Source organism: Nipponia nippon, unplaced genomic scaffold (genome assembly GCF_047370975.1).
Source record: "Nipponia nippon isolate SJK-2023a ecotype South Korea unplaced genomic scaffold, ASM4737097v1 scaffold_11, whole genome shotgun sequence".
Lineage (NCBI taxonomy): Eukaryota > Metazoa > Chordata > Aves > Pelecaniformes > Threskiornithidae > Nipponia > Nipponia nippon.
Genome location: NW_028262302.1, coordinates 12,540,351 through 12,566,108, shown reverse-complemented (window position 1 = coordinate 12,566,108; position 25,758 = coordinate 12,540,351). Strand labels below are relative to the sequence as shown.

The 25,758-nt window shown below is 42.7% G+C and overlaps 1 protein-coding gene across 14 annotated transcripts in view; it reads left to right on the top strand.

Moving 5' to 3' along the window:
- The window catches only part of FOXN3 (forkhead box N3), a 207,159-nt gene that overhangs the window by 114,269 nt on the left and 67,132 nt on the right, over positions 1-25,758 (top strand). For all 14 annotated transcript variants that reach the window (XM_087747478.1, XM_087747482.1, XM_087747479.1 and 11 more), the window contains exon 4: positions 19,362-19,426. In XM_087747478.1, the coding sequence (XP_087603604.1) occupies positions 19,362-19,426 (65 nt within the window). The remainder of the gene's footprint in view (positions 1-19,361; positions 19,427-25,758) is intronic.

Below are 25,758 nucleotides of genomic sequence, written 5' to 3'. Positions count from 1 at the left end.
CAGAAGAGGAGCACTGGTAGGGTGCAGCCTGGCTCTGCTGCTCGGGGTGAAGTTGGTTGGATTGCCGTGTACACCCGGTATCTGTTTAGAAAGGAGCATGGTTTCCACCTCTGGGTTTTAAGATCGTTTTTTCCTTTGTGAAAGGGGAATGGCTGAAGAGATTGGCCATCTCAGATAACGAGTGTGGATCAGAGTTTTATAAAAGATCTTTCCTTTCTTTTCATCCTGATTCATTTCTGCTTTGTTGGCAATCTCCTCCTGTTAATTGCCAGAACTCGCTCTGTGGGCTCATGCGTATGCTTCAGTTATGTATGGTAATTTTTCATTGCTCTGCTTTTAAAGCATCCAAGATTGCACAGCCAATGGGTCTTGCTAATACAAATGTAAATTTATTTCTTTCTTGGCTTGCTGCAGCATGTGTGCACTTGTTAAATTTTCTTTTCATTAGCTTGTATGACATATTTTGGTATTAGAATCAGTACTACATGGACTTTATTTGTGAAAGTGGAATAACTGTAGCTTACTATTCTGCTCTTTTCCAAGGTAGTAGTCCAGCTTTATACAGCTGGTGGTTTTTTGCATTTGTTGCTTATGGCCCCGTATACCTGACTGCTGTTGCCAGCTGTTCTCTGTACTGCAGTTTTTGACCTCACTGATGGGTTCTCTGTGTTGTCTGCCTGGATAACATAAATATTGCAGAGCTCTGAGCCTCTCACTGCTTTTTTCTGTAACTATTTTTATCAGGATTCCATTATATATTCTTCCAAAAGAAATTCTGTTCAAACAGCGGTTACAGGCTTGATGGAAAACTTCCTAAGGTTAGTTTGAAGAACTAAGATGCTTGAAACAGACTCTTTTTCTGACACTTTAACTTCAGTGTTTAGAAGTGTATATAATTCTGGGTTTTAGTCTTAAGTGAGTGTGGTGGTGGTGTTTTTTAAGACAGAATATGTGAAATTTGGAAAAATTAATTGCATAGTAATGCAGATACTGAAGACTGCGTTATTAAAAGTATAGTGATGCTTTAAAATGTCCACGCAGTATTGGGAATTCATAACTGATGGCAGCGCAGGATGTAGGTTCCAGTAAAAGTATATGAAAAAGAGATGTAAATGTAGCAAATGCAGGGTTATTTGGGTGTCATTAATTTTTATGTTTAATCTGGATTAGCAGAAAGAGAAAAAAATGTAAACAGAAAGGAACTGGGTTACTTTCAATTATGTAACTTTCCTGAAAAGACTTTTTTTTCCAGGCAGCTGTCTGATCAATGGCAAAACTCAACAGTTCCCCAGGTATTTAAGATCTCTATTAATTGGAGTTCCTTCTCTATATGAAAAATCGTTCTCTCGTTAGCTGTTTTGCATATGAAAGATGAAGACGACCATTTTTCTCATGAGATTAAAAAAATAAAACAATTAATTAGAATGAAATAATTTTCTAAACTTAAGGGAATTAATAACAAACAAAGCTTCTGGAGTAGCCAGCTTTTATTTTGCTACTTGCAAGTATAACATAATGTAAAAGGAAGACTTTCTACAAATACATTTATTCCATGATATTTTAGGAGCCATAGTCAGCTATGTTGCTAAAGTGATGTAGGTCTTTTGGTTATTAAGCGTATTTTGCTGCTTTTACCTTCAGATGTAGAAATAGACTTGCTCAGATTTGAGGGGAAAAGAGAATGGAAATTTGTGCTGGAAGTGCTAGAACTGGTCTTTTTTTGTCTCCCTGGGGATATTACTATCAAAGCCCTGCTTTCAGAACAGGGGGAAAGTTGTACTGATGAGCTCTGTATTTTGTAATGATATGGAGCAAGAGCTTTAGGAGTTCAGTTTGTGTTGAGTGGCACTGCCAAAACAAAAAAAAAAGTTCATTTTTGCCTATTTCTGTGCCCATTTGCCATCCTTGGTTTGCTACGGTGGGTATGAGATGCCCTGAGAAGCGTGGCCAGCACTCCATAGGTGGTACTCTCAGGCACTACGGTTAAAAACCCCACTAGCAGTTGCCATCTGATCAGTTAAAACCCCCCAAACTAACAGAGGAAACTTTTCACACGCTGTTCGGATTTGCTAGGGAGTTTGCCCTTTGGCTAGTCTAAGACGACAGAAGCATACTTGGGCTGTAACCCTCCCGCACCAGACCGTGGCATGCAGCAGTCTGCAGACTAGTTCTCACCCAGCTGCTTGAGGACTCTGGGAGCAGTATCTTCTGATCGCTCAGCAGAGGGTTGGTTTTGGGGTTTGGTTTTGTGTGTTTTTCCTTCTTTCTGTGTTTTCTTTGTTTTTCCTTTGCAAAAGTCATTTTAAGATTCTGCTCTAGTACAATAGCAAACTGTCCACTCACTTGTGGTAGTGAAGACATTTGTAGCTGCATTGTAAATGGGACCCTGGTGATTTGGTTTTTGGTGTTTTTTTTTTTTGTTTGTTTTGTTTTGTTTTTTGTTTCTTTTTTTAAGGGATTGGGACTTGTCAATCAGGGATGAGGGCTTTCTTTTAAAGCATTCTTACCACAGAAACTGTCATTGAACCATAATCTCACTGAGGCTAATTGGATAGCACAGTCCTATGCTAGTAAAATTATGCTGCGTCTCGCTCTCAAAGCAGAGTTTCTGCACAGAAGAGCACGGAGGCATCATCGTGCTTAGTGTTGACACAGGTGTATTCTGGCAGGTCAATGCTACAAGCCTGCTTTAAAGGTTTCCTGACTTGCAAACCTGTGTTCTCCAGTCACTTACATGCTATAGAAAAGTTTTCCAGTGCTGGCTAAAGCAACAGTTGGGGAAAGAGGTGCTGCACTTCAACTTCAGTTGACCTCAGTCTTCATGAGCTCAGTGAGAGAGGATGATTTGCATGGCACAGTTTGGCAATCTGCTGCATCTCTCAGCCTGTGCTCTAATGCAACAGCAGTAGAGCAGCTGGGGCTGGCACAGGAGTTTGGACCGCACCGAAGCGAGCAAGTGCTATCTGGGGATGCCAGCCTGTGGAGAGGGGACTGACGACAGAAACGGATCTTCACTTGTTGTCTTCTGATTTCCAGTTTTCAAGCTGCAAGGTAGAAAAGGGAGGTTGCTTTGATGCTGTAAACAAGTTACCAGTATCCCTCTGTGAACGCAGGTGCTCGGTTTTCACGGGGATGTCTCTCTGGCTCTGTTGTATTGCTGTTGTGAACAGACTTTGACACTCAGATGGAAAACTTGCCATTTTAATAGCATGTGAGGAGGAAACAAGTACACAGACTCTGGCTTACCTTTCCTTGCTCGCTGACCAGGTGCAAATAATGAACTTATTAGACTGAATTAATCTCTTAAAGGAAATGGTTTGAAATCCATCTGGTAGAGTGCTGAAAAGCAGACTCAATAAAATCCCAGAAAATTGACTGTAGGAAGGAGTTTTCTGTTGGCAGAAAGCTGAATTGGATGACCTGAGGAGAGTCCTCTGTCTGAAATTTCTGACGCAAAGGCAAACAGAAATAAGCGATGGATCCTGAGCACAGGGTCTGCAAACTGCATTTTCAAGAGATGGAGAATTTAAATGCACTTGTTCCAGCTGATGTTCTGTAACACGATTCCCTCAGTGAGGTGTTGTGCCATGGGTGGCTTTAGGGTGGTGGGGGAACCTAACATTCGGAGGACGGTAGTATGCACAGAGCTAAGCATACTTACTACCCATCTTAATTCAAAAGCCACTGAGACACTGCCTGATCTCAAGCTATGATGCAAACGAAGAAAAATCATCAGCAATTTCAGCTCTGTGTTCAGACCTGCTATCAATTTCTGTGACCGGAGATAAACGACAAATTCTTGCTGTGTGGCTGTTGTGTACCCACGCCATTTCTAGAGGGTACTTGAAGTAACAGACTGTGCTCTTTTTCTCCAGTGATAGTCAGATGCTAGCTGAGCGTGCCAGAGAGTATGCCTTTTTACACAGAAACCTTTGGTGTTGCCTCTTTGCACTAGCAGTAGATTCCCTAAAGCTAGTGAGACCTTGTGTCTTGTGTGCTGGCTTCTGCAGGAGTCTCAGCACCTGACAGCCCCTCTCTTACTGGCGCTCCAGAAGAAGAGTTGATCTTTCAGGAGAGTGAGATGAGTTTTATCTTTTTCCTTTTTTAATGCTAACGTATTCTTCATAGCATACCTGCCTGCAGATGCCTAAAGGCGTGCAGCAGTGAATGAGGTGGTGGATGTAGTCTCAATTGCGTTTAAAATCCAGAGCACTCCTTGGGGGTACGATGGAAGCAATGTATATCTCAGCAGATGGAGTTTCTTTTGTTGTCCTTCAGCTTCAAGACAGTAGAAGACACTACAATATCAAAGTGTCAAAACTTTACGTGGATTCTTGGTGATGCAGTCCTACCAGCTTGAAAAACTTCCGATGCTTTTGGCTTATTTTGCCTGAATCAAAGCTCAAGGTTAGCCTTAGGTTTGCTGGAAATGAACGTCCATTGGAAACAGCTTTTTTTTGTGGTTTTGTTTTTATGCACTTGCTAGATTGACGTTTCCAATTACAGAAAAACTAATTTTTCTTCCAAGTCTGGCTGGGAAATGGTTAACACTGATAGTCCCTCGGTAAGAGAAGTCATTGTTCCTTTTTGGCACTACCCGCAAATATTATCATTAGCTGAAAAGTAGCAGGCTTTCTTAAATCTCCTCTTTGCTCGTTATTCTTCAGGGAATTATATTCTGGAATATTTCTTAAACAAAGGCTGCCCTTTCACCATGCCGACTGGGTCCCGTCACGTTGGCGCATTCCTCGGCGGCAGCGTTGCCGCAGTGCCGAAGGTGAGGTGCGCAGGGCGCTCCCTCACTTCCCTCTTCCGTCCCACTGCCGGCGGAGCTCCGGTAGCACCAGCGCTGCCCGTGCCGCCCTGCCCGCCCGGCCGGCGGGGCTTGGCCCGGGCACAGTGCCCTGCACGCCGCCCGGCCCTCCGCGTGCCCGGCCTGCAGATTGCCCGCAAACTTGTGGAGCTCCTTGAGCAACAGTGAAGCGATTCTTTGGCTCCGCGAAATCTTGCTGCTCACGCTGTGCAATTTAAAGACAAAATGCTTCCTGCTAATTATTAACAGTTACTCTGTAGGAACAGACTCATTATATGCGTGCCGAACCCTGGCCCGCCGTCCTTTTCAGCACCTGAACAAAGCGAGAGGGAGGGAGAAGAAACGGCGAGAGAAACTGGAGTGCTGGCACCAATTAGTCCCGAGATTAGTCCTGAAAGAGGATTGCAATTTCAAGGCCAAAAAGAGTAGGGAGTGGGTAAAAAGGATTTGAAATGAGATTATAGGACCTAAAAGCGCCTTTCTTTTGTTAGGGAAATAATTCAGCAGTTTTGCTCGAGCCAGTGAGACAATCCAGTTTAGTGGCTGAAGTAGGAGATGTGTGTCCTGTTGCTTTTTAAGGTTCTTTAACTAAGTTGATCCCCGGTTGCATTTGTTAGTGCTTCCTGAGAAATCAAAGTGTTTTCAACAAACAAACAAAAACAGGGAGGAAAGCTATTGCCTTGTCAAAAGGCCCGTTGTTTTTCAGGAAGCTTATTTGTATCCTTTAAAAGGGAAGCCAAGGAAGGGAGGCAGATTGAACTCCCCCCCCCTTTTTTTTTTCTTTGGGGAAACTTTTTTCCTGGTGGTTACTATGAGACCGGCACCAGAGTCACCCTTTCACCACCCATCCTACAGATGAGTTTCAGTGCCAGTTTTTGTTTGTTGGCCTGCTCAGAGATGCAAATCAGGCGGTTCCTACTTCAGTGAAAAGCACCATCTCCTGTCAGTGCCATAGTGGTGTACATCGTTCCCTTCCTCCGGGAGGGAAGTGGGCACGGAGCCTTGATGCGCTGATGAAGAGACCATGATACACACTCATGTAACAGTAAGCCTAAGTGTCTGGGGCTGAAGACTGGAGCTTGCTTGGAGACAGCAGGAAAAGAGGGCTTTTTCCCCCCTCCCTCTCCCTCCAGAATGAGAATTTCAAAAGGGAGAGTTACAGAAGAGAATTACAGACATTGTGGGTTTAGTAGGAAATATTTTGATTCAGTGCATTCATGACTGGAAGACTGCGTGAAATGGTGACTCTTTTTCTGCCCTTCCCAAGAGGGAAGCTGTTTCTCTTGGGGTGGCATAGACTCAAAAGGTGTGGAGGGATCATGAATGTATCTGTTACCACCTTTTTTTTCTTTGTTTCCTTTTCTTTTTCAGGGGAACTTCTCAGTGTGAAACTCTTACGTAGTCAGGCTCAAAAGCCCTGCTTTCAGTTCGCTATGCCCACAAGTTTAGGGGAGTTTCTCGATGTGGAGGAGCAGTGAGTTCTGCCATGCTCTTGATTTCCCTTACTGCTCCGTTCCACAGGAGCCCTTGTCAAACCTGCTTTCATAGGCAAATGCTTATAGTTGTCTTCCAGTGTGGCGCTGAGAGGTAAAGGGGATCATCTTGCCATTCAGGCTAGTGTAAAGAGGGAATGAGAGACCGAGAGAAAAACCCATCAGTAGAGTTTCCACACAAACAAGGAGAAGGAGGGTTGGTGAAGAAACGCAAGCTCCTGTCCTGTCCATGGGACTTGTCTAAGTGGCTTAATAAGGCTTTCGTTGTGAAGTTGTCCCATGCTGAGATGCTAAAGGCTCTACAAAATAGCCATAAACTTTCTGAAGTACAATAAAGACAATAATGAAACCCAAAAGGGGTTCAGCAAAGGGGATAATGTGGAGGAGGAGACAGTTTAGGCAGGGGTTGGCAGTGAAAACAGACTGGCAAGTCCTCTTTGTAGGTCAGCAAAAATGGTTTGAGAAGGGTGAAGAGTGCACTGAGATGACAACAATGTCCGCTGATACCATCCAAGTCCTGCTTCACTTCAAGTCATGTTTCTCTGCGATGTAAAATTTAGGTCCAAGGATTTCTAAAAAGGTGGTTGAGCATGTTCCAGTTGAACTGAGAGCCGCAGGTGGTATTTGCTGCACCCAGCAGAGTCAGCTATCTGGACGGTTCAGTGCTGCAAATGGCTGGGCTTGCTGCTTTCTGATTTATGCCCATTTACTTTCAGTCCTTTGTGTGCTGGTGGGAAAACTCAGTGATGCACTGTGTATGACGCTGAAAAAAAGAGAGTTGACTATCAATTGAAACCGCTAACATGAGAATTAACTGGAATGGTTTGGCAAAGTCGTTTGTTCCATTCCCCGCCCTCTCCCCCGGATTTGTCAGAAATTACATTAACACGTGAAGAAAATATTTCTGCTTAATTGGTTGTAGTAAACGGATGCGCTATAAATTAATTGCCTCTTTAATGTTTAAAAGGTTATGTCCCGTTCATTTTTTGACTGATTAGTATCATTTCACTAGAATGAGCAAGCTTGAGGTCATCTGATGTTTGGAAAGCGTAGTTTGTTACTTTCTGTGATTTGCTGCTTTAGAGGGCACAAATGCTATCTGGGGATGTCAGGGTGTCAGTGTCTCTTTCTAAACACCAGTGAACCATAATTAATTGTTTCCTGTAATCTAAGTCATTGATTTTCTATATTTGAGGTGATCCAAGGAACAGCTTTACTCCAGGGATTAATTACAGAGAGAGAGTGAGAATGCACATACACTCACGAACATATTTTTGCTAGTTAATACTAATGAGGATTTTTTGCAACCACATGGCAGATGCTGATTCAACGGGAAGGAGAATTACACAGTATCTGATAGGTAACCATGCTCATCTTTAGCAGCTCCTTTTGGTGCCCGTGAAGATTGTGCTCTTCATTAGTGAAATATCTCTGTTTCTGGGGTTGCCCACCAGCACGTGGACCTCCCAGAACCTCTTGGTTCATTGAGGAGAGAGCTTGCGGTCTCCTCCACTGGCTGTTAAACCAGAGCTGTTCAGCAAGGAGGATTGCTGGATTGTCATATTTGGTTTTATTCTTCAACTTTCTTGAGCTTTATCAAGAGAGAGTGAATGGCCTAGACTCTCTTTCTAGGCTTTGTGTTTTGTCACAAGGTTGTTACCAAACTGCTGCTTAGGTATACCACGCAGAAACAGTAAACTTAGATATTTGCAACTTTTTGTGACTTTTTCATGTTCGTAATGATTTTTTTTCAACCTTTCCCACGTGAAGCCACAGCAGATAAAGCGGAGATGTAGAAACCAGTATCTCATCGCAAAAGCAATTGCCTGCCCGCCTTCACCTTTCCTGATACAGCCTTTATTTCTACACCTCTGCTTTCTACTGAGAATCCCAGAGCGAAGAACAGTGTTTAAGCCCTGTCTTAATGAGTTGCGTTCAATTTCTGCACAAACAGCTGAGGAGAAGCAGCAAATGGAGGGAAACATAGAGCAGATAGCCGATTCCACCGAGGAAGCAAAGATTTGTTGAAATAACAATGTTGTAAGACAGTTTCTGGAAAAGTAGTCTCCTTGGTAGAGATGCAGCTTCATCAGTCATATGAAGAATTGCTGGCTTAAAGGTAGAGGGGTGACTTCTTGCTATAAATTATGTGAAGGTCAGCTTTTCTTTTCCTTAGTGAGTTCCTTCATTCATGCACATAATATTGTAACTTGAGAAAATTATTAGAATATTATTAAGTATTATGTTGGTATTCTCAACAGACTGAACAGCTGTTTGGAGAGGTGAGGATTAGGGATAAACATGCACACTGAATTTTATTTCCCATTATAGGTGGGAAGTTTATTTTTCTGCTAAGATGAAAGTGGCTACAGATAATTTAAAAACGAGTCAAAATTTAGTCCTCTGAGTATTTGTTTGCAGTTAGATTTGCAGAACGTGTGAAATTCATTATTTCGTAGCTCTGCTTTGAAAATGTTAAGTGGAAGATACCGGGAGTTGGGTGCTGTGGCTATTGCTACTGTAAAAATAGCTAGGAGTGCTCTTGCTCTGGAGACCAGAGAAGTACAGCTCACGTACAGTGCCCAACCACACTTCAGTGGGGCTTCTTCATTTTAGCAGAAGCTGTAAAGAGGGAAGAGACTGCTGCAGTGTGGTCGCTTCTGCTCTGCCCCTTGAATCTGAGGCTTTGTTGAGTTGAAGGCTTTTCTGGTATAAATGGAAAATTCCTATCTTCTCCTGACTGGATTGGGCTGTTAGGATAGAATTCAGTCAAACTTACTGTACAGTGGAGGACATATTGTAATTCTGCTTTTAATTTCCTCTGCATCCAACCTGAGGCATTTGGGATCTGTTTAGGAGAAATGCTGAACTCTTGTAGGTGCAACTACGGCCAGTCAGTGATGAGGAGCCCCAATACGATAGCAGTGTGGGTTGTCAGCAGGGGCCTGGAGCTGGGGAGTCTGGGGGCTGGTCCTGGTCTACCGCGGTTTATTGGGTCTTTTGGAGGTACGTTGTTATCTCTGTGTGTATGTCTTCCTTTCTGTGAATGGAAATAATATCTCTGTAGCTCTGTGGGTGGGAGGATTGATCTAGGCGATGTCTCTGCAATGCTTCTGAATGCAGAAAATACTATATTCTCTTTTGTTACATCTGTAGACCCAGACTGTGAGGTGAAATAGCCCAGTGTTAGGTGCTGTAGCCGCATGTGTGCGTTGGTCTGTCCCTCCCCCATCCCTGAAATACAGTTCTGAGTGCTTCAAACTGAGTAACCGCAGGAATGTCAGTGAGTGAAAACTGACAAATTTTGATACTAAATTTTTTATGCCTTAGCCGTTTATTTCTAAAAATGTATCTCTAAGGGTAACTTCATATTTAGGCATTAAACTTTTGTGTTGGGGATAGAAGCATCCACAAACTGTCTATCATTCATCTTTGGAGCACTTCGCACGCTGTGCAATATGATCCTCAGGCACTGATCTTCTGGGGGATAAGAGTGTGACCACTGAATGCAGGACTCGTGTAGTAGATACACATGAAGAGGTAGAATTGAAATTAATCAAAAAATGTAATTGGGGCTTTCCAAATATGTGAGTACGTGACTTCTGTTTTGTTATTAATACTATTATCGTCATGTTTTTTGCTTTTACGTAACTTTATGACATGTGCATCAGACACTTCGGTGTATGGCCCAGTGACTGCAAATCTCTGCACACTCCTCTGCAGCAGTGCTGCGGAGCCTATAAGCACATTAAGCTTCCCAGGGAAAAACACCCTCAGCATCTGGGAGAGGTTAAATGTTCCAGGGGAGAGGTTAAACATTTGTTTTGTCCTCTGCTTCTGTAATTCCAGAAGCCAGATTAGTTCTGAATCATCTGAACCACATTCATTCAAGATTAATGAGAAAGACCAAGTATGGAAAATTTCAGCTGGTAAGCACCTTGGCTTTGAGCAAGTGGTGGAGGGGGAGTTCATACTGGCAGCAGCCTGGGGTCATGCTTAGTTTTGAGTTTCCTTAGTACTTAAATTGGTGAAATGGGGAATCGCACCGTACCGGATAAACAAGAATTTCAGCAAGCGACATGAAGCATTGGGGGGAACTTAAAGGCCTCCCCTTCCTTTTTCGCACCTATTTCTGTTTCATTGGAGATTGGATTTGCCCTTTTGCATATGCACGTTTGTAACTTTGTGCATGTTCAAGGTACATCGGTGTCTTTAAAATTAACAAGTGGCGTATTCTCCCTAATGGGTGACAAGCTGTTCTAGCAGAGATATGCATATCGTTAATCTCAAGTCCGATTGACTGACAGGCTGTGGTTAAGCCATGGTTAGATATGTGTGTGGGAGCCTCATGTAGAAAGTATTTATGAAATCCAAGCAGGTCTACCAGCAAAGCTGTTTGAAGTTCTGCAAAAATAATAACCAGAGAATTCAGGACTAGAATAGCAGAAGTCAATTGGGTGACCTTGGGCTTTTTAAAAATTTAATCAGTTTCAATTTGGGAGAAATGCTTCTTTTAATAGAGCTTCGCAGTGTTGTGCCTCGGTGGCAGCTCTGCAGTTTCACTGCGGTTCAGTTGCTCAGGTGGTCGGCATGGAAGTTCTCTGGAGTCTTGTCTGTGTTGCAGCATTAACTATCAAAGCAGGCTCTTTACATCAAGTTGAAAATGAAGATGAGCCTACATACAGGCAATTGCTAGGACTCATTTATTTTCTGGAATCTGAGATTAAAGGCCTTTTTTCTTCCAGTGCAATTCTAATCAAGTAAAACGACAACAGAAACGAACCTCTTCTTCCCCCTCAGTTGTTTTGCAGCAAATGAAGGCTATTGTCAGAAAACTGGAGCGCTCCCTTTCTGATTCTGTAGAATAGAAGAGAATCAAACTTCTCCCCACTGGCCAGGTCAGCGTTTGATGCTGCTGTGGCCCGAAAGAGGCCACGGGCTTCCCTGGTCTCAGAGGCCAGTGGCTGTCCGTAAATGGGATCTTCTGTTCCTCTGGGCTTCAGGGGACTGACCCGCGGTGCCTGCATGAGCTGGCACAGGCATGCTCCGTAGCACGGGAGCAAGTTTAGATAACTCCAAAGTTTTCCCAGACTGACAACCACCAGTTTTTCATCCAGTGATAGATAGTCTAGGAACCGTTTAATAGCAGTTGTGAAATAAGGAGAAACACAGCACTGCAGCATGTGAAGTAACCTGCAGTGTTTTTCCTTACTTCAAAATCAGGAAAGCAGGAACAAATAACAACCCGTGCTCTAGAAGTGAGCTGTGTTGTTCCTTCTTTAACTACATGCACTTCAAAAGACTATTCCCTCACCTATTGTGTTGTTACTTAACAATTCTTTATTCCTCCCAGAGATATGTAGACTATGTCAGTAAGAACTTATTCCTGTTTTTAACACAAAAGAAGAAAAATAAAACTGAGACAGAAAGGATGAAATGACTTGCCTGAAGTCACTGTGTGATTCAGTGGTAGAGGCAGAATTAGAATTGGAGGCTGATAACCGGCATCTCCCAATTCCCGATGGAGACAAATCTTTTTTAATTAAAAGTAACGTGGGACAGTTGTCTCACCATAAATTTTCAAATATATGTGGACTTTTTCCTATTTCAGTATTCAGCCTAGAATTATAGTGTGTTCACAATAAATGTGTTAAAATATTTAAACATAGATTAGTGAGAAATTTGCATTTTCCACTATGGCTGGCATACCTCAAATAGCCATCTCTCTTAAAACAACAACTCTGTAGAAATTATGATTTCTTAATTTATTTAAAGAACAAATCCTTCATTCTTGTCCATAAATATATATTCAGCTCTCGGCAAAGACCAGGTTTCTGGCTGAAGGCTACAGAGTCTCACCAAGGGGACAAGAAGGCTTCATATATCATGTCAGCAGTGAAAGGGGGTCTTTTGAGCACCACAGCAGAGTCATGGAGGGGCTCCGAAAGACACATGACCACGTTTTTCTTGAAATTAGGAATTACCCTTTTTATCCCTAATTCTGCAAGTTTGAGAAGCTTTTTTTATCCTAATTTTTTTTCTTTCTCTCCCTCTCTCTGTATTTTCTTGCTTAATTGCTTATTTTAAGTGGAGACAGTGGCAGGAGAATGGCTTTGCCTGTTTGGAGAACGTAAAGATTTGGCCAACTTTCCACTTCATTCTTCAGAAAGTAACATTAAATTTTATTTTCAGGTGTTTCGTTCATGAATAGCTTTCCTGAGCAACTTTTCTTTTGTCTTTAATAAAAATTTAGATGTAATCCCTCTGGCAGTCGTGTCGTATAGAAAACTCATTTAGAGTGTGCAAGAGATCAAAATTTTATTATTCGCTCGAAAATGTATTAGACACCCTAGAGAAACCAGGAAAGACTCCATCTAGGAGCTTAAAGTCCCGATCCCACACGTCGCAGTAAGTGAGAGATACCGAGAAACAATAAAAGAGGGAATTGCAGAGGAAAGAGAAGCATTACCAGAATACTAGATCAGCCTTCATAAATTAAAAATTAGTATTGTGAATTCATAAATCTCTTTAAGAACAATGTTTTGTCAGTTATGGAAAATTCGAGAAGATGGAGTAATGGATTTATATATTTAAAATCTCTAAAGTAATCAGTTTTCATTAAAATCAGGAAATACCTTAACACGTACCTTCCAGATATTTTTTTATGTATTGTTATTAGCCCAGGTTAGTAGCGGTTTTTTCCCTTTGATTGGAGAGGAAGCTTGCTTGCCTGTTGCTAGGTGATCGCTAATTGTGATATTAACTGCCAGCAAGCTGCTGGCAGGGATTATAAATGTTTTTTTCCTTGTTAACAAAACGCATGTGTTAGAGGTGCGGTGGTATTTAAATGCTTCTGTATTGCTCAAAATTTATAATGGGAGTGATAAGTTCTTTAATACAACTATGGTTATGTACCCAGGTGTAGAACATTAATCCCTCTTTGCAGTACAGCAGTCTTGTTAGCCCCCATCCAGTAATGGCATTAAAGTTGAGTGTAGAATCCGGAGCTGATAGGGCATTAGAAGGATCTGAGTTCTCCAGTGCAAGCAGTGAAGAGCTGACAAGTGTTAGAGGAGTCCTCAACAAGAATGAGATGCCATCTGTTCCATGTTCACTCTGCAAGCTTGTGGCAGTGTGGTTTGGACCGAGTGACCTCCTCCCGCGCTGTCCGACAGCCGCTCTGCAGACCGCGTTTGTGCAGCCTCGGAGCCAAGAGGGCTGCTCGTTGCCATAGTCATGAATATTTCTCATGCCTTACACAGGGTGAATGCCGTAAGGAAGTACTATTCATCTTCCAGCAGCAAGGGATGCTGTATTCCCACAAAAGCATACTTCTTAAGCTTTTTTCTCAGTTACCACCCTATCCTAAATTTACTTAAGGAATGGTAAAAATTACCATCTTCTAGCTTAGTTGGACCCATTTATATACCTTATGGTAGCAGTCTGAGTCCAGCTTGCATCAAGAGCTGAACGTACTTGTCAAGAGCATCTGCCACTAGATATAGGGTTTCATGGGCTCCAGCCAGATGAAGGCACCTACAGCTATTGTTAGCAACTTGAACATAAGAATAATTGTGGCTTAGTTGCTTTTCAGAAACTTTTAGAGGTGGGTTTCTATACCTGCAAGATGCTCTATTGGTTACTCTTTCACAAAATGGTTTGTTGTTTCTAGGTTTGGTGTCCTTGACGTTTCCTTCCCTTCACTATTTGTTGGAGGTGTAGATGAGACTTGCAGTGAAGTATTTTACACTGTGGATGGTTGGTAATGGAGTACTTACAGCACGGGTGCAATGATGCCTTCGTTCCCTTCATCTGGCAGCTGCAGCTTCTGCTCCCGGGAATTTTCAATTATATTGCTGTCCTGATAACTGCTGTCGACCCTGGGGCAAAGGATGGTGATCACAGTGAATTGGGTGCTCTCCCATCGACTTGTTCTGCATTACTGGGAACTTAACTGCACTCGTCAGGAGAGGAAGAGTTGTACTTCTTCCTGCCACACCTTTTTGCAAAATTCATGGGCTGAGCTCAATGTAGAGGCACTTCAGTCAATCGTCTTTGCTTGTGCCCATCGTTTTTGCCACTGGTAAGGGCTGGAGAGGGGATCTTCTGTGTCACTGTAGCCTGTTTGTGGTCTAGCAGCTGTCTGCTTACTGCAGGCTCTGTGTTGGGTATATTTTGTGCAACAGCTTGTTAGCTTACAGCTGACACTGTTCATCTTTCTGCCCCTTAGCGCGTTGTCCTGCCCTGTACTCCACGCTTTCCTGAGAGGCAGAGTGTGCTTTGGCACCAGCTATGCCCCAGTAGCTGAGCCCACCACCTCTTGGCCATGGTGGGCCGAGGTGTGTGTGGAGCATCTTCCCTGCCTCCTGGCTGAGCCTTCCTTCTTCGGGCTAATAGCTCCCTGCTTCAGTGACCTTTGAAGTGTGCGGTGGCGGGGGGTGTTGGCTTGTTTCTTTGTTTTCCATCCTTTCTGTGTCCTCCTGCTTACCCTCACCCTCTGGACATATTTGGTAACACAGTCATTGGCCTATATTTATTGCCTTTCTTCTGTGTTTTCATCATCCCGTAATTGTGGTGTGTAGTCCCACACAATTGAATTTGTTTTGAATTTTTAGTTGTTTGGGTTTTTAAAATCTATTAATCAGGCCTCTCTGACAAAGAGGCCTGTGAGAGTTTTTGGCATAGTTGTGAAATACTGCAACTGTGAGAGAGAATTCATACCCTGTTTTTTTTTTTTAGTGCTTGGCTTTAAGAACTGCAGTCTCCTTGCTCTAATGTGAATTCCAGAAGACAAAGGATTTATATTTCCTTTTTTAAGTCTCTTGAAACCTACGCACCTTTTAAAGATCTTTAGAAACGTGTGGCATACGTTTTGGTAGAAATAATTAATCGGGGGGGCTCACGTGCATTATTGCTTCTGTATGCCCTGGGAGCTCCTGGTTGGGCTGGCTGGCTGCCATGGACCCTCGCTGGCTGGCCAACCAGCCTTCACGTCAGCCTGGTTTCCAGCACAAGTGGTGTCCAAATCAACACGTTCCCATGGAATGTTTTAGATTTCAGCAAAGCAACATTTTCCTATGGAAAAGCCTTCCCTCAGAAAAATCCCTGCTAGCCCTCGGTCAGGCGGCTTCCCATGCCCGGGACCCCATGACACAACAAAGTTTCCTACTGGTTGTGTCATCAGAGGAGAAACAGTTCATTGCTTGCCTTGAGCAGAAATCGAGTCCCACTTCCTGTTAAAAATCGATAGCTAATCCCCAGGAAAGGTTGCGTTTGATCAGGGGTGGCTCCTAGTTCCAGGTGTCTCATTTCACACGAGCAGATGCTCACGCGTTGAACACTGTTAGTTGTCAGTTCTCTCAGCCGCTGGTTTTCAGCAAGCATGTGAATACTTCATTTGCTCCCTGTGGCGGTGCACGGATGTCGCAGTGACAATGACTGTGCTTCAGAGGGAGGTGGATCCTGCACTGGATGGACGTGAACTTGCACCCCCACATCCTGTTTTATGCATCTGCTACAAATACCGTTGCAGCCTGGCTATCCCTTTGGCTGAGGGCATGCTTGAAGCGATAGTATTTTCTGCAAATCAAACCAATGGTCCTTGACAGGTAACTGTTGGTGTTTCATGTGTCATGTTATCCATAAAATATACTAATTCATGTTCTTTCAAGATGTTAGTTTGAAATCTCAGCTTTTCAGGATTGATCCAAGTCCGTCTCTCCCCTCCCCAAATGCCCTGTGCTCATCTGCTGCTGGGAGTTAAGTCAGTCCAAACCTGTGCATAACAAAAATGTATTAGGCCAGAAGTTTCTTTCAACTCATATAAAAGTTCAAACTAGTAACTGCTTTTCTTCTAGTAGATGTGTGGGGATTTTTTAGAAATTAAATATTACTTTAGTCAGTGTGTTTAGTTGAACTCTGCCATCAATAATGCTGACTGCATAAATATTAATCTTACAGTATGTATTGATTCCAAACGAAATTTCTAAAACCAGATTTTGCATTTTTATTTTGCCTAAATACAGAATGTGCCATTACTTCTGTAGGAAGGAGAAGCAGCCACTCTTCTCCAGTAGCTTACGACTACACCGAAGAAACAATTAGTTTGAAAAAATGCCTGGGATGGACCAAACGGGTTTTTGTTATAGATGGTCTTTAGAAGAATGAACTTCTTCCAATGGTTTCTTAATCTGGAACAGGGAGAAAGCAGCTTTTGAACACTTTAAAGTGAGAGATATTTTAACTCTGTCATTTCTTAACTTGAAATACGTTTTAATAATAAATACCATCTGAGACTTAACGTGCAAAAGTTTGGGAACAGAAAGAGAATTTATCCAACACAGATCAGGCATAGCGAAACTTCAGCAAAGCCCTGCAAACACAGAAGTTTGTTGTTTGAAAGACTTGACCGGTCGCTGCGGTACATTATTTACATGCTTGAATTCTTCAGCTTCCTTCCCTGGGAAGGCACAGTTAATTTTCTCAGTTCATGTGGGTTTGTGCTGAATCAGATGGAGTTTTTATGAGAGCCTTGGGCCTTTTTTCAAGTTGGAAAATAAGATAAATCACTATGGCTTTGTTTCTCTAGTGGAGACATTTTGTCTATTCAAATACATACGGTTTTCCCTCTCCTTTCTATAACCCTCTTCCACCCACGTCCAGACATACGGCAGCCTGGGAATAATTTTTTTCTATGGCTTCATTTCAGAATTTCACCATTTTTTTTCTTGGGCATATTGTTGCCATACTGTAATTTCTGATTTCTGTGGTACAGTGTGAAGACTATGCTACAGCTTTCCACTTGTAGCTTCATGGGTCCTGTTCCAGGGATTATCCTGGACTCTGATGCGGTATAAAACTGTGAGCCTGTCCTACAGGAGTGTGAATGCCCTCAACAGCTCTTGACCTTCATGTGAGCTGAGGAGCTACACTTGAAGAGCTGGCGCTTACTATAAGGAATGCAAACAATTGGTTACGTTAAGCCCTACGAAGTGAGCGTGCGTATTCAGATGAGTGCATGCCCCAGTGCACTCCAGCACTTATGAACGCAGACCTACTTAACTTCTTTTTGGTCATTTTGGTCTCTCTCTCTCTCTCTTTCAACTAGCCTTTTTGTTCAGGAGTATCGAAGGCTTTTATTACTCATGTAATTGCTTTGGAGCCTTTTACAGTCCATATTTTAACACAGTGAAGTTTTTATACGTTAGCACAAGCGTCTCTGCAGAATAATTGTGAAAGCAGTATGGTTTTTATATATGGCATTTTATCAGAACTTTGCTAATGCTGTCAATATAATAGACAACATCTGTTTTCCATTTCTTTGCATTTTGTATAGTGGTCAACTCAAGAGGAGACAAAAGTAACTTTGAACAGAAATGGTGTGCGGGGCTTGGTTCACATTTTGCATCCAAAGAGGAAGGTGAATTGCCTTAAAAAGTCCCTTGCTTTTAATTTGTGCTCGAATCTGGGCATAGAGCAGTTATTTATATATTGATAGTATGGTTTCATGATACTAATTTCAATAAAACCTTACTGTATTAAAATACCTATGATTGTCTTCAAGCTTCAGAGGACTTTGAAACTTGTTTCATGTCTACAGGAACGCCCCCCTGGCAATCTGTCTCTTCCTCCTGCCTTGACGATGCTGCAACAAATCTTTTTCCGTGTTTTTAGTTATTTCCCCTAGGTACTGTGCTTTTAAAATACTTGCTGCGTCTGAGCCCTAGGACGCGATAGTGAACTCCTTCAGGTCATGCCTTTTCCATCACGGACTCTCCACACAGCGAGAGCAGCAGCGGCGGCGGCACTCTCGCTCTGGGCAGCACTGCCTGTGGATTTCCCTGGGGAGGGTGAGCTGTGCCGTATTGGAAGGAGGGGCACGCCTGGCCGGCAGTCTTCTGCACTGTTAAGAAAAGAGCAAGGTTACTTTTTATGTCCGGGAGGTTTGGTCCTGCCGACAGACGCGGCTGCGGGGCAGCTGCCATAGGAAGGAGAGCCGTTCTGGCGTGGTGGTGTCGGTGCAGGGGTGCTCCAGTGCCCTTGCGGGAGAGGAGGGGCGCGGGCGGCCATCGGGTGCTTCCTCACAGCCTCCCCTCTTCTCCAGCTCGCTGGAGCGAGTGCTCCACAGTCCTGTTGCCCGCAGCACTGTGGGGCTGCTCTGAGGCGATGAAGGAAACAAGGTTTAGAGGATCATACTGATGTTCCCTCCTCTTTTCCCATGTTTGAATCTGTTCTTCCACCTTCAGCCGGACTTGTTGCAGGAGAGGCCTCTCAAGAGGCCATTACCTTTGGGCAGCCTCTGTGCGAGCAGGAGGCGAAGCGGAAGAGGGACTGGCGGTGGCCTGAGTTCAGGGAAGGGCTTCGGTTCAGGCGGGCAGTCGCGCGCCCGGTGCCTGAGGGCCCGCCGCAGCCACCACCTTGCCGGGGGTCTGGCGGGAGCCGCCACAGTCACCAAGCGCGCAGGCAGGGCAAAGACCAGGCTTCATTAATTGCGGTGCTGACAGGACAGCTCGGTGAGCTGCGCCTGTTCTGGTGCGGGGAGGTGACCTCCGTGCCTGAGGGGGTTTGGGGGGCGAAGTGCTCTGGGGGAAGCACAGAAACCGCCCCGTGTCTGGCCGAGGCTCTCCCGGGCTGATGCGTTAGCTGGGTAGCGCATTGTTATGGTTGAGTAAAAGCCATAAAGCATTTGGGTTTTTAGCAGATGGCTTTGGGAGCATATTTTGCTGTACTGAGAATTCAGTAAATATTTTTGACGTTGATTTGTTTTTTGTTTTTTTATTTTATTTTATTTTTTTATTTCAAATTGCTTTTTTCTCTCTTCCTCTAAGAGAGTGTGGGTGTGTGCTTTGCTGAGGAGGTTTTTCCTTGTGAAGATAATGTGAATCTTGAATCAAATTGACCTATTTTTAATGTGAAATTTTAGACCCTTGCTTGAAGGCAAAAATGCCATGATGTTACGTTAGACTTAAAAACAAAATGGAATTCATGCAAATGGTAACTTATAATTGTTTAATGTAAATGAGATTTTCTTTACACTTATTTCTTATTACCTTTAGCACATCAGGTCCACCCATTTGGCCAGGAAGCACCTTTTTCAAGAGAAATGGAGCCCTTCTACAAGGTAGGTGAAGGATACTACATCTTGGAGTACCTGTTCTACTTAACAAATACCTCTTGCAAGTTGCACAGCTTTTGTAATATTCACTGGGCAAGAAGTAACCAAATGTTTTTTGTTTCCTTTAACCTGTCTCCTGGTGCCTTGAAAATGATGATTTACTACATACAGTGAGTGTAGTCTATGAAGTTGCTGCTTTTTTTCTTTCCTCAGCTTATTAATTTGCTTACTGTAAAATCTGGCAAAGAGTGGCTTCCCCCCCCCTTTCCCCCCCTTTGTATGGATAAAGATTGGCCAGAAGGAAATGTTCCAGGAACACTGCTTTTAGCTCTGTGGATGAAGCAAGGCTGTTCTTTGAGAGAGATCCTTTCTTTTACTCCCTAATTATGCTGATAGCAAAATGTACTTGAAGGTAGGTAGCAGTGCTGTAGAGGGGAAAACAGTGGCAGAGTATTTGTCTCAAGAAACCTACCATGTTTAAGGGCCCTTATATTCATAGAGGAATGTTAAATATCTTCTTTCTATTGCATGGACAATGTAAACAGAAGCTATATGACTGCAGTTTTGACAGGTGAAGATTTTCAGTCTGTCTTACCAGACTTGTTTTTAAAAACATCATTCACTGCTAAGTGTGTTTATATTTCTGCCATTGAGTACACAGAACTACCATTGCTCTTAATGGCAGTGTCTTGGGAACACAGAAGGCTGTTTCCCCAGACTGCATGCATTTGTTTATGGTGCAAAAGTAACTTACACCAATTTAGGATGATTTTACGGTCTTTGCAAGTATTTGTCCGTGAAGTGTCTGTCTCAGTTTTGTGTTCATTCTCATGCTGCCAAGAGTTTTCTGGCCTTCTTTCTGGAAGAAAACGCTGTATAATGTTCTCTGGAACATTCATCCAGATCACCTAGGATGGAGCCTTTCTCACAACTAGGCTCACAAGCAAACAATTGGCAGGCAGCACTGCTCACCTTCAACACCCCAAAGTAATCCAGCATCTGCAGTTTACCCGAGAATATTTTTCAACTGATACCTTGCATGTATCTAAGAATTGGCATCATTCTGTTATCTAATATCTATGCTGAGATTTGTTTAAATGAATTTTAAATACATTAAAGCATTCAGATTATTTCTTAACACTAGGAGATGGTATAAATTGTAGACTTTGGCAGCTTTTGGCTTTAGTCTTGATACGATAGATCTGCTACCTTTGCAGTCCTTCCTAATGGGAAGAAATACATTTTATTTTTTTTTTGTAAGGAAAAAAAGAAACTATTGTGAATGGATATGCTTGATTCATTTTCAGTTGTTCAACAATTCCAGTTTTAAATGTGTACCTGCATATATACAGTCTTTGTAATTTGAGTTCATAAAATGGAAACTATGCTGTCAAGTCTGTGTGGCACAAATGTTTTACCTCTTCTTATGATGCAAGATATCCACGAATTAATAAATACTTTGTAGTCCTTTCTATCTCAGTTGTTTCTTAAAGCCTTCTCCCAATAAAGAAGAGTACACTGTTCTGCACCCTCTTCTCCTCTGCCCTCCTCTGCCTTCCAAATCAGGAGGGGAAAAAAACTGAAAGCCCAAAGCATTTCAGCATATTAAAGAAACGGAGAAAAAAGAGAGATGACTGCCTTTTCAAGCAACTAACAAAGCCTAACAGACCTTTAACTGAGTTGGCATTCTGTGTTGCCATTTCAAGTGGAAAGCGCAGCCAATTTGAACTCTAATATGCATGATACAACTGAGGTTGGAAGAATGAGAGAATGTGGAGAAAAACCTCATTAAAGTAATCTTTTAACACTTCCTGGTTTTAATTTTAAAACAAGAAAATAACTCAACCAAGCCTTTTTTTCCTTCTTTCTTTCTGTCGTTCTTTCTTTCTGTCGTTCTTTCTTTCTGTCGTTCTTTCTTTCTGTCGTTCTTTCTTTCTGTCGTTCTTTCTTTCTGTCGTTCTTTCTTTCTGTCGTTCTTTCTTTCTGTCTTTCATTTTTCCCTGCAATGAGCTCTTTCACGTACAGGGTTCAGCAGGTTGCATGGAAATAGTGCATCCACCTCTTTGCTGCTTCAGACTGTCTTTTTCCAGAAGACCTGTGTAGAGGAATGGTAGCGGGTGCAGGGAGGTGTGAGATGAGGGGCTGGAGAGTTTTGTTGAGTCCTTCCTTACATGGCCATCTTAAGTCTCTTTTCCCAGTGCTTATATCCAGCTTAATGCAAACAGGAGAATGACAAATTGACTCAATTATCGGTTTCAAGCTATAGTACTGCCTTTTGGTTGGCAGAAGTTCAGGTAACAAAGGGATTTAAAATTATTTTTACTTAATAAATATTTAGCTACATTTGAAAAGAATGTTCAGTGCGTGTTATAGACAATAATACAGAATAATTCTGAAATTTTAGTAAATGTGAAATTCATGTGCACTTGTCACACCTCATTTCTTTGGAGTTGTTAAGGAAAATGCTCTTTTTCTGGTCTGGGGAATGAAGAGAAAAAAATTCTGCAATGTAAGTAGTACTTTTTTAGCCAAGAAACTTGTAGACGCTCCTGGTTTCCATTCATTTTATACATGAACTATTTGGCAAAGTAATCTTAACCATTGTAAAGCGTTTAACATATCTCTCCAGAGAAAGTGACTGAGAAACCAGTTATCTGTGTACCTCAAATAGCAAAGGAAGAGAAAGGGAAGCTAAAATTCTGTGTCCTTAATGTCTTTGACATAAGCAGGACTAATTCTCTGTTCCTTTCTGGCTGTCTTTGCTTGTATTTTGTTGAAGAATTTTGAAGAAAAATATATATGTCATTTTTTTTTTGTTTGGTAGGAGATGGCTACCTCAGTTTCTTTTTTGAGGATCATGGTACTGTTGTTCCTAGCATTGACTCTCTAATCAAAACAAACGAGCAATAAATTTATATTTTGTGTTGAGTAAGTCACCTGCTCAGGTGCTTTTTGAAATGTTGAGCTCCTTCTACTAGGTGAGGATTGCTCCTTATATCTTGGGCTCTTTGGTTGTCTTATGAACAAGTCCCATGCGGGGCTTAATATAGTTAGGACCTTCAGCCTTACCAGAGTCTGATACCTGGACTCAAAACTTACTTGTACGTCCGTGGAGATCACTGTGTTCTAGCCTTCAGGATTCCCAGATAAAACAGGTTTTTGCTCTTACTGCTTTACTTTTTCTATTGGTTTTTGTTATTGTACATACTGTGTTTTTGTTTCAAATCACAGCTTAATTTTTTTAAACCTGCTGTATGGACACTGTTTGTTCCCACTGTTCTCTCTGTTCTCAGCTGTCATAACACATCCATTTTTATTTAATAAAATGTATGACAGGAAAAAGTCTTTACAGTGGAAAAGATTTAGACGTACTCTAAACTCTTCAGGAATTTGTGCTGGGTGAGATAGGTGGGGACATAATCACATTAACTTCAAGACCTTGAAACTAATGCATCGTGTTCAGATAAGGTCCGTTTCGTTGCCTCTGCTCTGGTCTTGGGTGTTAATCTCATGTTATAGACTTGAGGGTGCAGTTACTCACAGATCAATGGTAATAAAAGTATTTTGCTCTCAATATATCTAACACTCTCCCTGAATAAATTAAAAATACATCTTCAAATTAACTTTTAGCAGCAGTCATGTAAATTTCAGCTGCTGAGTGCCACCTTGTAAGATGTAACTGGACTGTGGAGGGGTTTGGTTTTGTTTCTTAAAGATACAACTTCAATTTTGAGGGGAAAAAAAAAACCAACGAACTTACCAGTCTCTTTTTGTCTTTATTTGCCCTCACACTTTAATAAACTAAACGCAACATATTACTATGCTTTCTCATATTGAATTTGTTCTGTCCTGAGTTGCAAGGAAGCATATGTAGAAGGTGTTTCTGGGTGTAACTACAGCTGGCACGGAAACAGAGTGCCGTACAGTGAAAACAGTGATCTGTGTCTGCTGTTGCTGCTGCAGTGGGGATTGAAACAAGAGTGCAAGAACTGCTGGAGTTGCCCCAGAAGATGCAAGAGCCCTGTGACTGGGCAGCAGCTGACAAAAAGCAATACCTCCTCTCTGGTTTATGGCGAGTACGCGTCTGTCAGGCTTAATGCCATTCTTGGGTAAGCTTCCTGAGTTTCTAGTCAAAGCCTGGAAGAAGCAGGCTTTTGTGGTAGCACAGTTAGTGATTCTTCATTGTCCAGGGAAGGAAAGTGAACCTGGGTCATCCCAGTCCCTATTGCTGTTGGAGCTGAAAACAGAGACGGCCCTCATCCCTGTGACTAGATGGTCCACCTTGGATTACTCCTTCCAGCAGTTCCCAACGAACTGGAAGTACAGCCATGATCTCTGCCATGCCGTCTGCTTTCTTGTGTGAGCAAGGCCCTCCACTTCCTCTTACGATCATCAGTACAGTATAAATCTGCTGCCTGTGGATGTTAAATCAAAGATCTGAGCTCTCGCTCCAGAGATCCTGCAGACCCAGACTCACACCTGTGAACAGGATTGCAGCAGTCAGCGAACTGAACTCAGACTGCGTGGCTTTCCTTTGAAGCTGCGATTCTCTCTTAAATTAGCATGGAAAAAAAGATTGGCGAAAATCCCTTCTCATTCGCATAACACAGGAGGGGAGGAGTGAGGAGTCGTGTGTGCCCTCCAGTCCTACTTGGCTGAGGGAGCCTGAGAAAGGCGGGATTGTCTTCCCCAGAGCTCACAAGCTGCTTTGTTCTCTGTCTACCATCAGCTGCAGGGAACAGGCATCCTCATGCTCCAGAACAGAGCAAGCAATAGGATGCTTACATGGGGATAGCTTGGCCTCTTCTCTGGGAAAGCATTGTATGAGACACTTTCATCTCTGACTGATGCTTGCAGCAGCCCATGCGTGATCTGCCTTGGTCCAGCTGCCATGGCTGCAGCTGGCACCACTCGTGAAGAGCTCTGGCAGGGAAGAGTTGGAAGACACTGTCTCCACAGAGTCAGGTATCACCAAAACCAGTGTGAGACAGTGACTCCAGAGTTCGTTGCAGAGTAGAAATGGGAACTGGGCACTGCTGCTGCAGGCAAGATGTCAAGCCTTGATGCCCTCAGTCTGAGGTGATGGCTTTCACGTTTTAGTGTACTAAAAAGAAGAAGAAGCCACATGCATTTTCTCTCTAATAATGTGAAAAATTGGGATGTGTTTTTCAGTACCCGCCAACAAACACCCGAGGGCCCCTGCAGGCACAGTGAGCTTCTTTCTTCTGGTGGAAATTCAGTTCCTCTGCTCTTTCCACTACGCAAGCAGGACAGGTGCAAGTCCTGGGCATGTGGGGGAGAGGTGCAGCCCATCCTGGGACACAAGGTATCTGTACCTGCTGGTGCCAGCGCAGGTGAGGAGAGGAGGAGCAGGGGAGAGCTGAAAGACGAGAGGATTTAGCAAGACTCATGTGCATTTAACTTTCAGAATTGCATGTCCTACACCTCAAAAGAAAACCAAACTTGGAGAGAAATGTGCTGTTTTCTTCTACTACCTAGACGTGCAAAGAAAAATCAACATGGCAAGGTAGCATATATATTACAGATAATTTAATATTATATACTACTTAAATGTAATGATGACTATAAGAAGAAAGGCCAAAAGTGATGCAAGACAGTCCAGCCTTAGGACTGGTAGACTTAGGTGCTGTGATCTGTAACACAACCTTGCGCAAGACCCTTATGCCCAAATCCAACTAAACATTAGTTTTCTAATGCATATTTGGGCATCTCATATTCCCCAAGAATCAAAATAGTTTTTTTGCTTCGGAGTTATAATTCCCTGATTTTCTGCTCTATGAAATGAGGATGATAATAATGTTTCTTGCTGCCCAGAGCTGTCAGTCTACAAAATATTGGCTCTGTATCATATTCTAATGTTCCACTAATGGGAGAACCTTAAACAGGGGGAACCTAACTGTAAAAAGCAACATTGTGGCTTGTTAGCTTTTGCAGGGAAGCATGTTTTACATTTTGGTTTTTTTCCCCATTGAAGTTTCAGTTAAGCTCCTTACTCTTAGAGGTATACTTGGAAATTGACTCTTTAACTCCATAAATGACTGTTTTGTGTGGAGATCTGGGGTTTTGAGTGTCCAGTTTCGTTCCAATTTAGTTATCTTCATCAGAAGATGATAACCAGACCTTTTGACTTCACCATGTTTTCTCTTCAAATTTTGCTTCTCCAACCTCCAGTTCCACCCTTTTTGAAACTGTGGTGACAGTCATGCTCTGTGCTTGCTGGTGACTTGGCTTTGGTGAACCTATTGAATTAACAGCAAAGCTGCTATATCTCCTTGCTACAATAAATCACTTTTCATTCACATAGCATTATTATTTAA